Below are 13113 nucleotides of genomic sequence, written 5' to 3'. Positions count from 1 at the left end.
AGGCCGACTGGCCAGCAGAGAGCCGACTCTGCCCAGGTTTAACCCAGGGCCAAATACTCAGCTAGGGACGTGTGGGCTGCACCTGGCCCTTGGAGCAGGACACCCACACCATCTAATGCCAGCATCCTGCCTTCCTGGCATCCACCCTGGTGGCTGTGATCCTCTCTAGGTTCATGTCCAGCCACCCCACACACATTCTTTATGTACCTGTCATTCTCCTACTACCTCCTAAGGATGACTCATGGTACAGAGGGAAGCCATTTTGCTGTCAGTGTAACAGCCTGTCCTTTCTGGTCACACCCATGTGTTCTTTATTAGGACCCAACAGATGTGTCATCTGAACTACAGACATTGATTTTACTGGTAAGAGAATTTTGTTTAATGGTATGTAGCCCTGGATAGCCTGGACTTATTATGTAGACTAGGCTGGCCTTGAATTCTAGAGCTCTGCCTCCAGAATGCTGTGATTAAAGTATGTACCTCCATACCTGGGGGGGGGGACAAGTTTATCTTTTCTGTGGTTTTCAGTCCTTGTCTTAAGATCAAGGGGTAGGGGAAAGGATGGGATGGTGGGGAGGAGGAGGAGGAAGAGGGGGAAACAGGAAAAGTCAAGCAGAGGGTACATTTTTCTGAAATCTCAAGATCAGCTGACCTAATGCTGATCCCATAATACAGGGTTACATTCATGCCTTTTTAACAGTCCAGTATGCCCTTCACCTCCGCAGACTTCAGACTTCTCTCCCTCTCCCTCTCCCTCTCCCTCTCCCTCTCCCTCTCCCTCTCCCTCTCCCTCTCCCTCTCTTGTGGTGCTGTCCTGCAGGGAAGGGGCAGTCTTCTCCAAGCCACATTTAGCGCTGTACTATGGCCAGGGTAGTCTGATGCCTGCTCCCAGGCTGGCTGGCATGTGCAGGACAGGCAGTCGAGGCTCTGAGAGTGGAGGGATCAGCCTTGCTCTGTCGCTGCGCCAAGCAGTGCTGACCATGCTGGGCAGTCACTAACCTCTTATCTCACCATTTAAACAAAAACAAAACAAGAAAATCATGCTTCTGCACGGTCCTGCTGATCTCCTAGTCTTTGCTTCAGATTAACATGGAATTTGGCAATTCTGTTTCCTTAGAGCCACTTGGAGTTCTGTGACTGTACAGTAGTGGCTTCAGCTCTGATATCCGCATGTGTGAGGCAGAATCAGTAACACCCAGTCTTTAGATGCTGGGGGCTGAGGATGTGGCTTAGTGATGCAGGACTTGGCTGGCATGCATAAGGCCCTAGCACCACTAAAAAAAGCAGAGCTCCCTTCAGCTAGGCTAGAAGTACCACAGACCTTCCATACACCCAGCTCACACCTGGGGACTGGCTCTTTCCTGAGTGTACAGGGCAGGTTCAACTGGTTGATGGCCAGGGACCTTCTCTGGGCTGAGCTGACCTGTGGATTTGGGAGATAGGAGGGTTCCGTAGCAGTACCTCATTAAACGGAGGCACTAGTGCAGGGGCTCTGGATCCACTCTGAGTTGAAAACCTTAAGTCTTGAGGCTCAGGCTCCCTCTAGCTGAGGTGAGAAGTTAAACCAATGGTAAAAGTGTCAACACCCAACCCTGCTCGGCCAGGCAGCCAAGTAAGCAGCGCCCCTCTAGATACCTACTTCCTCTCTGTGTCCTTGTTCTTTTAGCACTTCACCCTCAGAGAGCCAGGAAGGCAGAGGAGAAAGAAGGAATTCACTCTCCATACAGCAGCAGCAAAATGCCAGCAAAACCCTAGGCTAAGGTACAGCTCAGTGGCAGAGAACTCGCCTGACACATACAAATGAGGGCCAGCCCCCAGTGCACCCTGCCTGCGCACAGCCGTGAGACCTGTGAGCTGGGTGTCTCAGCTGGTGGACTGCTCGCCTAGAGTGCTTCCCCGAGGGCTGCGTAAAACTGCACGGACATGGTGCTGACAGTCCCAGTACTTGGTAGGCAAAAGCAGAGGATATCAAACGTTCAAGGTGATCCTTGGCTCCAGACCAAGCATGGTGGCACATGTAATACCTGTGTCCATGAGGAGAAGCAAGAGAACCGGAAATCATGGTCATCCTTGACAAGATCCAGTGTGAAGCTACATGAGACCCTGTATCTGGGGAGGTGGGGAGTTGAAAGGGAAAAAGTATTTTTACATATGAAATTTGAATGATAGCATGTATAGATAGCCACCATCTCTATTGATTGTCTCAGTAATGCTTGGATCAGGGTCACATCAAACAGATGAGGTAAAGGGTGGTGTCACTCTGCTCTGAGATGACAGAGCTCCCTTGCTTTCCCCTTGTGCTGGAGAGGCTAAGAGAGATGTCTAGTCCTACAGGTGCTGCTGCTCTATAGGATAGGGTGGCGGGGTTCAAGGTAAGGGCTCAGTCTAGAAATTTCATCGTAGAAAGAAGGACCCAGGATGGGATTAAGAGCCTTCCATGACCAGTTCCACCACCACTGCCTCCCCTGGTGTGTGACAGAGGTTTTAGCCAAGACCCTTTAGGTTCCCAGACTCCTCCATCCTTCTTAGGGCTGGCTCTGAGCTACAGTCACTGACTGCCTCCTTCCTGTCTCTACAGAATTTGCCTTCTGTCAGGTGGATGCCTCTATTGCTCTGACGCTGGCCTTAGCCGTCGTGTGCGACTTGCTCCGGCAGTGGGACCAGCTGGGGCCAGGACTGCCCATTCTCCTGGGATGGCTACTGGAAGGTGACGACCTTGAGGGCCTTGTGCAGAGCCCACATCAGGTAACCCAGTTACTTAGGGAACTGGGGCAGACAGAATGTCCTAGCCCCCGTGGTGGCGCCCTGAGGGCCCGAGGAGTTTCTAGATAGTAAAGTGTGCCTCTAGCTGCTCTGATGCAGAGTAGAGACTGACTGGGGAAGACCTCCTGGGTGAGGAGGCTCACAAGACTTTGCAGGTTCTGATGGCAAGGTTCAGACAAGTCAGGAAGGGCACTTTGAAAAATGCACCATAAATATTGAGAATAAAATTATGAAAAATGCTTCTGAGTTGATCTTAGCCTGGGCAAGGGTTCTTACAGCTCTGAGTCTATGCATTTCCCAAGAATTAGGGTCCTTCTAGAGAACATGGTACTCAACCTCTCTTCGAGGTAGGGATCAGTCAGACATATCTGGAAACTAAAGACCAGCAGAGGCAACCCAGGCACTGGGAAAACAGCAGTCTGTGCCCACAGCTGACTGCTAGCTAGTCCAGCATCCTGCAGACCAAGAGTCAGTATAGCAGCTCTTCAACCCCCAGGCTGTGTGTAAGGAATGGGAAGATGTAACACAGGGTTTGTGATGAAATGACCTGAACACCCATGACATTCTAGAAATTGGCCTCTAAAGGCTGCTGTCACACATGTCCCAGGATCTCTTTGCTCTGCTGCTGAGTCTTCCTTTGCACCTCCTCTGAGTTTTCTCAGCACACCTTAAAATCTAAGACCCACGTCCACACCACCCGTCCCCAGGCATCGTGGCTGGGAACTACTTCCCACATTTATCACAGGTCACCTTGCAGCTGGGAGGAAAATGCTCCTCCCTGGTAGAGAGGCACCAAGTGAAAGTAGAAGGTGACCTTCAGAGCTGCCAGTGCTGGGGCTTGGGCGATGACGGGCCCAAGTGGGCCCTGTCAGGAGTAGACGCAGCTCCCACATCTAGTGCTGCACCTGGCTCCACAGGACCCCAGGAAGCTTACTTTGGCTGTCTGTCACTTGATGTAGGGGGAAGAAGAGCACATATTTGAAAAATCTGAAGTCAACTTCTGGGCTGAGACTCTGACCTTCGTGAAATACCTGTGCCAACAACTCTTCCATCTCCTCTGTCAATCCGGCTGGCAGTCCCCTCACTCCCAGAAGCTCTGTCACTTGAAAAGGATAGCATCAGAGCAGCGTCACCTCGTCTCTCAGCTCTTTAGAGAACTTCCACTCTCCGCTGAATTTTTGAAGTCAGTGGAATACACAAGGCTGCGCATTCAGGAGGCAAGGACTTCAGCTGTCCTGAGGCTGTTGGCCTGCCTGGAAGGAAAGGAGGTTCTCAGAGCCGAAGACTGTCCTAAGGAGTGGAGACAAGCAACAGCCCCAAGAACAGAAGCAGCATGTTGAAGAAAGGAAGCTGGGGCCCTTAACTCAGGCCTAAGGCACATGGTGGACAGCAGTTGAAATTCTTCCTCTGTTGCCTCCCCACTTCTTGGAGTCTCAGCCTCTTTCCCTTCCTACAGAGGACCTTGTCTTCAGCACTCGGTCAAGGCAGCCCAGTTAACCGCAGCTACCTAGGGAGTGAGGCTGCTGCTCTGAAGAGTTACCTGGCTCCAGGTGCAGGCCACCTGTAGGCCTGAAGCAGCCTTTGCCATCCCAAAGCCAGGGCCTATTTCCCACACACTGGCTACATTGAATTGAGTTTTAGTGCCCGCATGTGTGGTTTGTGTGTGTGTGTGTGTGTGTGTGTGATCTTGTTTGAGCTGCGTGTAGATGCTGGATTACTTAACAAATACCTATTTGGTCATATTTCTAAACTTTTATTACATTTTAGTAAAGGAGAAATATGTTCCAAGTGTTTGATTCTGGGAAAATTAAGAATCCACAACATGCAAATACTTGTGTTTTATTATCTCCCTGTCCAAGTCCTTCAGTGGCCAATACTAAGAATCCTGCTGTCTTCCCAGGAAGGCCTGCAAAGGCTAGGAGACCTGGTTGTCACCCATCACTGCTTCAGCTGTTTGAAGGAGACTGGGGCAGAGGGAGGCCTGAGCAAATGCTTAATTCATTCTGTCCCTCCACTATCTACTGTCCTGAGATTGGTGGAAACAACAAAGGCATTTACTTCAGGTGCTAAAAACACATTTACCCACTTAAGGGTTTCTGTCACTTCAGGCCTAGCCCAACTGGCATCCCCGGACACCAGCAGGTGGCGCTCTTGCACACATTATGCTGCTGGTGTAGCTCCTTTTTAAACTATTATCAGCACCTGTGCTTGATAGGCGGCCAGCCATGCCCCAGCATGAATGTCTGAGGAAGTGGAGGGACAACTTTATAGTCAGCTCTCTCCTCCCACCTTTACATGGACTCCAGAGCCGACCCAGGCTCAGGCTTGCAGAGCAAGCACCTTTATCTACTGAGCTGCATCACGGGGCCCAGCTTCTCACCACTACCTTGTACTTCCAGAGTATGTGACACCCACAGACACTTGCCTTCAAGTTCACGGCTTGGATTTGTTGCTGTAGTGATCCACATCCCTAGTTATCCACAAAGACCATGCCAGCCATAGTTAGGAACTTGTAGGGCATATATACATACATATATAATATATATACATATATATATGTGTGTATGTGTGTGTGTGTGTTCAGATACTTCTCAGATGAGTACTCACTTAGAATCATAGGAAAGGGGACTGAATGCAGGTCAGAGAGGCATTGCAGAGAAGATGACATTTCACATGTAATTGGTCTCTGAGAAGAAAACCACCAAGCACCACAAAACCCCAGCTATGCTGGAGTAGAGAACTGTACACAGGAAGAGGGAGGGCAGGAGCTGTGTCCGTCCGTCTGTTGGTCCTGTTCATGAGGAACAGAAATCCCCTAGGTGATCCTACAAACACTCGGCACCCTGTGGTTTGTGTGGCCCTGTAGTAATTACCTTGTTAGGTTTCGGCGCAGCTAATGAAAACCTAATTTTTTAGTTTGTTTTGGGTTTTGCTTTTATTTTCTAAGTCAGGTTTGTTATTTACACCAGGCTGTCCTCAAACTTGTGTTAATTCTCCTACCTCTGCCTCCTGGGTGCCAGGATTCCAGGCACTATTACACTATTTTAAGATCTAGCTGGTGAGGGGCTGGTGCTGTAACATGGTGCTAACCTTGGGAGAGTAAGTCTGATCAGGGACCAACCTTCCTCTTCCCTCCCAGCTAAAATGAAATAAAAGCAGTTACATAACATTAAAACTAGCTCACATTAGCAGGCATGCTGTACCAAAGCATGTTCCAGAACATGTTTATGTTATCTCCAAGTCCATCCTACCAAGTCTGCCCAGTGGGTGTTCTCGCTGTTAGCTGGGAATTACCCCAGATCTGGATCTTGGCTGACTCTGGCCAGCCTGGGAGGGCCGGAGGGATGGATGTTTCCACAGGTTTGTATCTGAAGTCCCACTAGCAGCAGCTAGGGGAATGACTGCTGCATGCTCTCCTGAGGCATCCCGAGAGGAACCAGGAAAACTTTAGTCACAGGGTCTTGCTTACATGCTGACATTTGGGGTCCTTTCAACCACAGCTGCCCAGCAGTACTAGGGGCAAGAGCAACGTGAATGGGAGGCATGAAGCAGCCATTTTCCCTAGTCACTACACTTGAGGGTCCTAAGATTTGGGTGGCCCCTTGCTCAGACCACAGCCAGAGCCAGTCTGCTTTAATATTTAAGATGGTTAAGGGATTTTTGTCCTTTCCTGAGTGTGGTATCACTCTCACACTAAGGTATTAGGCTGGCCTAAAATTCGCCGCAGTGTGTGATTCGTGCTAGGATTCCAGCATGGACCGCCGTACACACTTAGCACTACATCCTGGACCCTACAGTTCACCGGCCCTGCCGTGGGCTCTCCCTACAGGGGCAGCATGCACTGAGTGCAGCATCCACTGGGCTCAGGAGCCGCTGCGTGACAGATCTACCTCCTTACCTTCAAGGTTAACTGATACAGCAGAAGTACACACTGGACTGAGTGCAACCAGACAGGAAAAGCAACATGGGAAGGATGGAGTTGGTCAAGCGTCCTTCCCTGGCAACTACTGGGCCTTCCACGCAGGGCAACCTAGAGTGCCAGCTGGGTGAAATCATGGGCCCAGCTCCAGCGTTGGCAGCCAGTATAAACTCAGTGTCGGGATAAAGGGTTCTGGGCCTGACCAGGTCAGCTGAGTAAAGCTGTCCAGCAGCTCTGCCCTCACTGGCCGCTGGTGTATGGAGGGGTGTGCCCCCCTCAGAAAAGGCGGGGGGGCGGGCTTTTGGGAACGCTTTTCTACGGAAAGCTGGTAGGAGTTGCTCTAAAGGTAACAGAATGAGGACCTCTTCCCCCAACCTGGGTGGTGGTTCAGCAACCACCGCCTCCGGCAGCTAGCACAAAGCTTAGATTCAATGCGGTGCCTCCCACAGCCCAAGAAGGAAGGTGGCAGGATTCGACAGGCCAAGGCTGTACAGGCGGGAAGCCTTGGCTAGCAGCTGCACGCACATCCCTGAGACGGGTGGGAAGGCCAGGCCAACCAGCAGGCACAAAGGTGAAGGAAGTGACTTCCTCTATGTCTACACTGCTCCCCCCCCCCCCCGACTTCCCCCTAGTCCCCCGGAGTCGGCTTTCCCGCCCCGAACACCCCGCGCCACTCTGCGCCTTTGGCCCAGGCTCAAGGTCTTGTGATGTGATTAGCAAAGCCAGCGCCTTGTCCTCAGACACTCAGCCCTGCCCCACAGGCCGCAGTCCTGTTTACTGAGCCTGGGCGGGGAGAGGGGCGGAGGAACGCGCCAATGCTCCTCCGGGCTGGCCGCTCCCACCCCCACCCTTACAGAGTCTCCACGTGCAGCCGGGCCGAGCTGCCACCTATGGGACGCCGCGACCCCCGCCCCAGTCCCAAGCAACTTGGCAACGCGCACCACTGCAATATTGTTGCGTTTTGCAGTTCCCGCGCGCAGAGTAAAAACTAGGATGGGAGATAAAAGCTACGCCCGTAGGCCCAGCAGGATCGGGCCGGGAAAGACACGTCCCGGGTAGTTCCGTCCGGGTCAGCTAGACCGTGAAAGTGCTTTCCAGCGCTGTACTCCAAGAAGCAAAAAAGAGCGAGTTCGCCCCCCCCCCCCAGCAGCACCCAAGGGGGCCACACTCTCCACGCTGCCCGGGACGCCCCGGCTGCCCCGCCCCGCCCCACCCCCGAGGGGAAAAAATTGGCGGCGACCAATGAGAGGCCGAGAAGGGGCCTGACGTCCGCGGGCCAGCGGGCGGCGTTGCCTGGAGACCCCGGCCGGTCAGCGTTCAGTCCCCTCCCCGGGTGCGCTTTGCCCCGCCGCGCGCGGCTCGCGGGCTGTATATAGGGCGCGCGCTCTCTGGTCTCCCGAGTTCCACCAGTCCGCGAGCTGGCGACGGCTTGCGCGGGGGGCAGGCCGGGGCGCCGCGCCGCGCTGCGCTCTCGCTTCTCCTCTGCCCCCCACTCCGCGCCGCGGCCTCCTCACTCCTCCTCGGCCCCGCAAGCGAAACTTTCCGTCCCTCCCTGCCCCTCGCCCGTTATTCGTCTTGGTTCTAGCCGCGCCGCACCAAGGGCTCCTCCCAACCTCCCTGCTTGCTGTTCCGACTATTACGGGACCCAGAAAAATGTCGACCACACTTCTGTCCGCCTTCTACGATATCGACTTCTTGTGCAAGGTAAGCCGGCAGCGGGAAAGGATGGCGGACGGCCTGGAACCCTTTGCAGTTCCGAGACTGAGCCGCCGGGCCGGGCTGGGGCGGGAGGGACCCTTCCAAGTTGACTTTGCGGGTGGAGGGAAGTTCTGGAGTTCGCAGCACTGTGTGCTTGGGACTGTGGGCGTGGAGAGCTGGGAGGGAGCGAGTAGCTGCTGGAGCAGCCGAGCTCCTCCCGAACCGACCGCGGCCACGCTGTCGGGACTTCCCGGACAGTGTTTGCGCCGCCCACCCCGTGGCCACGGGCCCAGGATCACATGGCTAGACCCGGAGCGGCCGGGGTGGGCGTCCTCCACTCTCTCCGGCCTGCGTTTTGCGAGTGAAGCAGTGGAGGCTGAATTGGAACCCAGAAGAAAGCCCAACAAGTGTGCAGTTGGGACTGGCGTTCACTCTGCAGTTAGCCCGACTCTCTTCCCCATCCGATTTTCAACTGGTCCCCGCTCCCCTCCCTTTGGCAGACGGAGAAATCCCTGGCAAACCTCAATCTGAACAACATGCTGGACAAGAAGGCGGTGGGGACGCCCGTGGCTGCTGCCCCCAGCTCGAGCTTCACTCCGGGCTTCCTGCGACGCCACTCCGCCAGCAACCTACACGCGCTCGCCCACCCCGTGCCCAGCCCGGGCAGCTGCTCGCCTAAGTTCCCAGGCGCCCCTAACGGCGGCAGCTGTGTCCCCGCAGGCGCGGGCGGCCCGGCCTCCTACGGCCAGCTCAAGGAGCCTTCAGGGGGCAGCGGCACGGCGCTGGTCAACAAGGAGAGCAAATTCCGGGACCGCTCGTTCAGCGAGAACGGTGAGCGCAGCCAGCACCTCCTGCACCTGCAGCAGCAACAGAAGGGGGGCAGCGGCTCCCAGATCAACTCCACGCGCTACAAGACGGAGCTGTGCCGACCCTTCGAGGAGAGCGGCACGTGCAAGTACGGCGAGAAGTGCCAGTTCGCGCACGGCTTCCACGAGCTGCGCAGCCTCACTCGGCACCCCAAGTACAAGACGGAGCTGTGCCGCACCTTCCACACCATCGGCTTCTGCCCCTACGGCCCGCGCTGCCATTTCATCCACAACGCCGACGAGCGGCGGCCCGCGCCATCGGGGGGCGCCTCGGGGGACCTGCGAGCGTTCGGCGCGCGCGACGCGCTGCACCTGGGCTTTGCCCGGGAGCCGCGGCCCAAGCTGCACCACAGCCTCAGTTTCTCCGGCTTCCCGTCGGGCCACCACCAGCCGCCGGGGGGGCTCGAGTCGCCGCTGCTGCTCGATAGCCCCACGTCGCGCACACCGCCGCCGCCCTCCTCCTCGGCCTCCTCCTGCTCCTCCTCGGCCTCTTCCTGCTCCTCCGCCTCGGCGGCCTCCACGCCCTCGGGCGCCCCGACCTGCTGCGCCGCGGCAGCGGCTGCGGCGGCCGCCGCGCTGCTCTACGGCCCCGGGGGCGCGGAGGACCTGCTGCCCCCCGGAGCGCCGTGCGCCTCCTGTTCGGCCACTTCGGGCGCCAACAACGCCTTCGCCTTCGGCCCGGAGCTGAGCAGCCTCATCACGCCGCTTGCCATCCAGACCCACAGCTTCGCCGCCGCGGCCGCCGCCTACTACCGCAGCCAGCAGCAGGGCCTGGCGGGCCCCGCGCCGGCCCCCGCACAGCCCCCCGCGGCCCCCGCGCCGCCCTCGCCGCCCTTCGGCTTCCAGCTGCCGCGCCGTCTGTCCGAGTCGCCCGTGTTCGACGCGCCCCCCAGCCCCCCGGACTCGCTGTCGGACCGCGACAGCTACCTGAGCGGCTCTCTGAGCTCAGGCAGCCTCAGCGGCTCCGAGTCCCCCAGCCTGGACCCCGGCCGGCGCCTGCCCATCTTCAGCCGCCTCTCCGTCTCCGACGACTGAGGCAAGGGGGCGCCCGCGAGGGGTTGGGAAAGACGCATCAGGGGCCACCGGTTGGGGGGGGGTGACACTGCCGCAGCCAGCCTTGCAGACCCTCCGAGCACTTGGACTCGAACTCTGCCGGGAGGGGCTCCGCCCCTACCCTCTTCGGTTTTCTCGTTTCATTTTTGTTTTTTTATTATTATTTTTATTATTATTATTACAAAGTTTTGTTCTTGTTGAGATAAAAGATAAAGGCCAACGAACTTTTTCGTATGGATGAACAAAATATTCACAACAGGGCGGTTGTGATGCGGAAAGAACAAAAGATGCCAAACACATGTTTAGGTCTCAGATGAGTTTGAAACTCTAGTTTTAAAAAAAAAAATCAGCCCAGCACCAGCAGCTACCGACCACCATTCCATCTCTTCTTTCACTCGAAAGCCTTAGTTACAGTCCAGATGTGAGAACTCTTACCTTGGAAGGGGTTCCAAGACCAGTGTGAGCCAGCCGGCTGCCACCTCCCGAAACTATAAGCTTCTAGAATTCAAAATAACGCCAAGAACATGCCTTGATACAAGTAGCTCTCAGCCTCCTTTGTGGTGGTTGTTTACCTTGTTTTTGTTTTTTTAACAAAGTTCTGTATGTCTGGGGGTGGGGGAGCCCTTGCATTCCAAAGTTTGATAACAGGCTCTTTGCCACCACTTAGTGGGTGTTTAGCTTAGAACCATTTCCTCTGCTCTCTGGAAGCCTTGGGCAGAGCTCAGTTCGTAGTTGTTGGGACGTAAGTGTTTCATTTTTAGCTGTTTTGAGTTGATCCGCACCACTGCACCACAACTCAATATGAAAAACTATTTAACTTATTTATTATCTTGTGAAAAGTATACATTTAGATGGTGTTCATACTGTATTTATCAAGTATGATGAAAGCAATAGATATATATTCTTTTATTATGTTAAATTATAATTGCCATTATTAATCGGCAAAATGTGGAGTGTGTTCTTTTCACAGTAATATATGCCTTTTGTAACTTCACTTGGTTATTTTATTGTAAATGAGTAAAAAATCTTAATTTAAGAGATTGTATGTAATATTTATTTCATTAATTTCTTTCCTTGTTTACGTAAATTTCGAAAGATTGCATGGTTTCTTTACAGAAATCTATCTTGATGCTGTGGAAGTAGTTTGAGGAACATTTTGAGTTTTTCTTAGAATGTATAATGGTTGTAGCCCATCCAACTTTAGAGAGAGAGAATGACCACAGACTCTGCAGTCCGGCTCACATGTGGCATGCCTCTCTAGTCCCAGCTTTATAAACCAGCAAGGAAAGAACGTTTCCTGTCCCCTCAGCTCCACTGTGACATTGAGTATAAAGACATGTAGCAATAACAGGGGAAATGGTCTCAGTGCCTGCACAGGGCCCGAGCTTGCCTTAAACCTTCCTCAACCAAATAAGTATTTCATTAGTGCTTGAGAATTTGAATGTCAGATGGGTTCAACTGCACAAAAAGAAAAGATTTTTTTACCACTTTTTTTTAATATAGCTATGAAGTGAAGAGGCCACGTCTTGGCGCTGAAATGTTGGAGGTACCTGAATATGCCTTGTTTAATGACAGTCCAAAACTTGTACTCTTATTTTTCAATGTAAAGAGGCAGGAATGTCTCCAAGCTGTCTAGTGTGTGTGGGTGCAGCTGGAGCACACGTGTGTACTCTGGTCTACTTTGACACAAGTAGGTTTCTGAATGTAACAAGATAGAGTCAACTTGAGTTGTAATATATTTTGGGGAATCAGTTCACTACAAATTGTGACTGTAAACATTGTACTGTAAATGTTTTGTAGTTTCCCCCCAATAAAATTTTTTGGAAAAAAGCTCTTGAGTAGTGAGGGGTTTTTGTTTTGTTTTAAACTAGGTCTGGCTTCCCAAGGCCTCAGCAAGTCTGGGAAGGGGTGTGTCGAGGTGGGGAGCTGGCAGGTCTCAAAAGAGCCTGCATCCACTTGTACCTGTGTTTGTTTTATAGCAAGACCTTTCAGCTGGAAGAAAGTAATTATTTGGCTGTCAAGGGCATTTGTTAGCTGTTCCCTTTGGTAATAAGATGCATCCCAGTGTTGGCTGACTGGCTGGTGGCAGGGCCTGGCGGGAGACCGCAAGGGGTGTGGCCGGCCTGTGAGTCACCCAGCGGGTCACGTGGCTGCTCTGGCTGCTGAAGGTCCGATTTTTCTCTAGTATGCCTGACCAGGGCCTGTAGCCTGCACCCTGCACGGGGAGGTTGGGGCCAGGCACTGGGAGCTGGGCAGGGGGTTTGCTTGGACTTTGGGAAGCTGGGTTATGTCCTTCAGAGAGGGAGGAAGGAAGATTAAGCCGGTTAAACTTCTATCTGGGTGATGTTTGTTTACACAGACAGCTTCCTCTGGGAATGAGCACAGTCAGGCTATTTATGCAGAAGGAAGAGGAGGCCAGAAGCAAATTCACCCAGGCTTCTACCAAAGGCAAACAAGCCTGCCTTGGTTTGCCTGGCTCCCAAAGCTTATGAAATAAAAGTCATTTGTGCTTTTGGTTTTTTGTTGTTGGTGGTTGGTTTTCATCCTGCTCGTTTTAAAACAATCTTTTGAACTAATAGGACAGTTAGATTTTTCTCCCCTACCCCCATAGAGGGAGTTTGCTTTCTTATCGACAACAGCTGGGCTCCATCAACCAATCCTTGCCCCGTCTAGTTGCCCCTGCCTTGGCCAGGGTCTGCTGTGACTCACAGCTGGGGGCAGGGGGCGGGGCTGTCTGAGGAATGAGGCAAGCTGAACAGCTGTTTCCAGTTAAGGAAGATGGAGTTGGTGATCACTGGAGAGGACTTTTTTTGG

General features: G+C 53.6%; 2 protein-coding genes across 3 annotated transcripts in view; both read left to right on the top strand.

Moving 5' to 3' along the window:
- Positions 1-5684, top strand: part of Thada (THADA armadillo repeat containing) — a 295912-nt gene extending 290228 nt beyond the window's left edge. For both annotated transcript variants that reach the window (XM_052186487.1, XM_052186488.1), the window contains 2 exons: positions 2579-2745; positions 3723-5684. In XM_052186487.1, coding sequence (XP_052042447.1) covers positions 2579-2745; positions 3723-4103 — 548 coding nt within the window. In that variant the 3' untranslated portion in view covers positions 4104-5684. The remainder of the gene's footprint in view (positions 1-2578; positions 2746-3722) is intronic.
- A 2316-nt stretch (positions 5685-8000) lies between these two features.
- Zfp36l2 (ZFP36 ring finger protein like 2) lies at positions 8001-12817 on the top strand. The gene is made up of 2 exons (XM_052186490.1): positions 8001-8386; positions 8881-12817. Exons 1-2 carry the CDS (start codon positions 8336-8338, stop codon positions 10279-10281), a joined length of 1452 nt encoding a protein of 483 aa, XP_052042450.1. The 5' UTR covers positions 8001-8335; the 3' UTR covers positions 10282-12817.
- Positions 12818-13113: the final 296 nt, after the last annotated feature.

This window comes from Apodemus sylvaticus, chromosome 6 (assembly GCF_947179515.1).
Source record: "Apodemus sylvaticus chromosome 6, mApoSyl1.1, whole genome shotgun sequence".
Taxonomy (NCBI): Eukaryota; Metazoa; Chordata; class Mammalia; order Rodentia; family Muridae; genus Apodemus; species Apodemus sylvaticus.
This window is presented reverse-complemented; position numbering and strand designations above follow the sequence as displayed.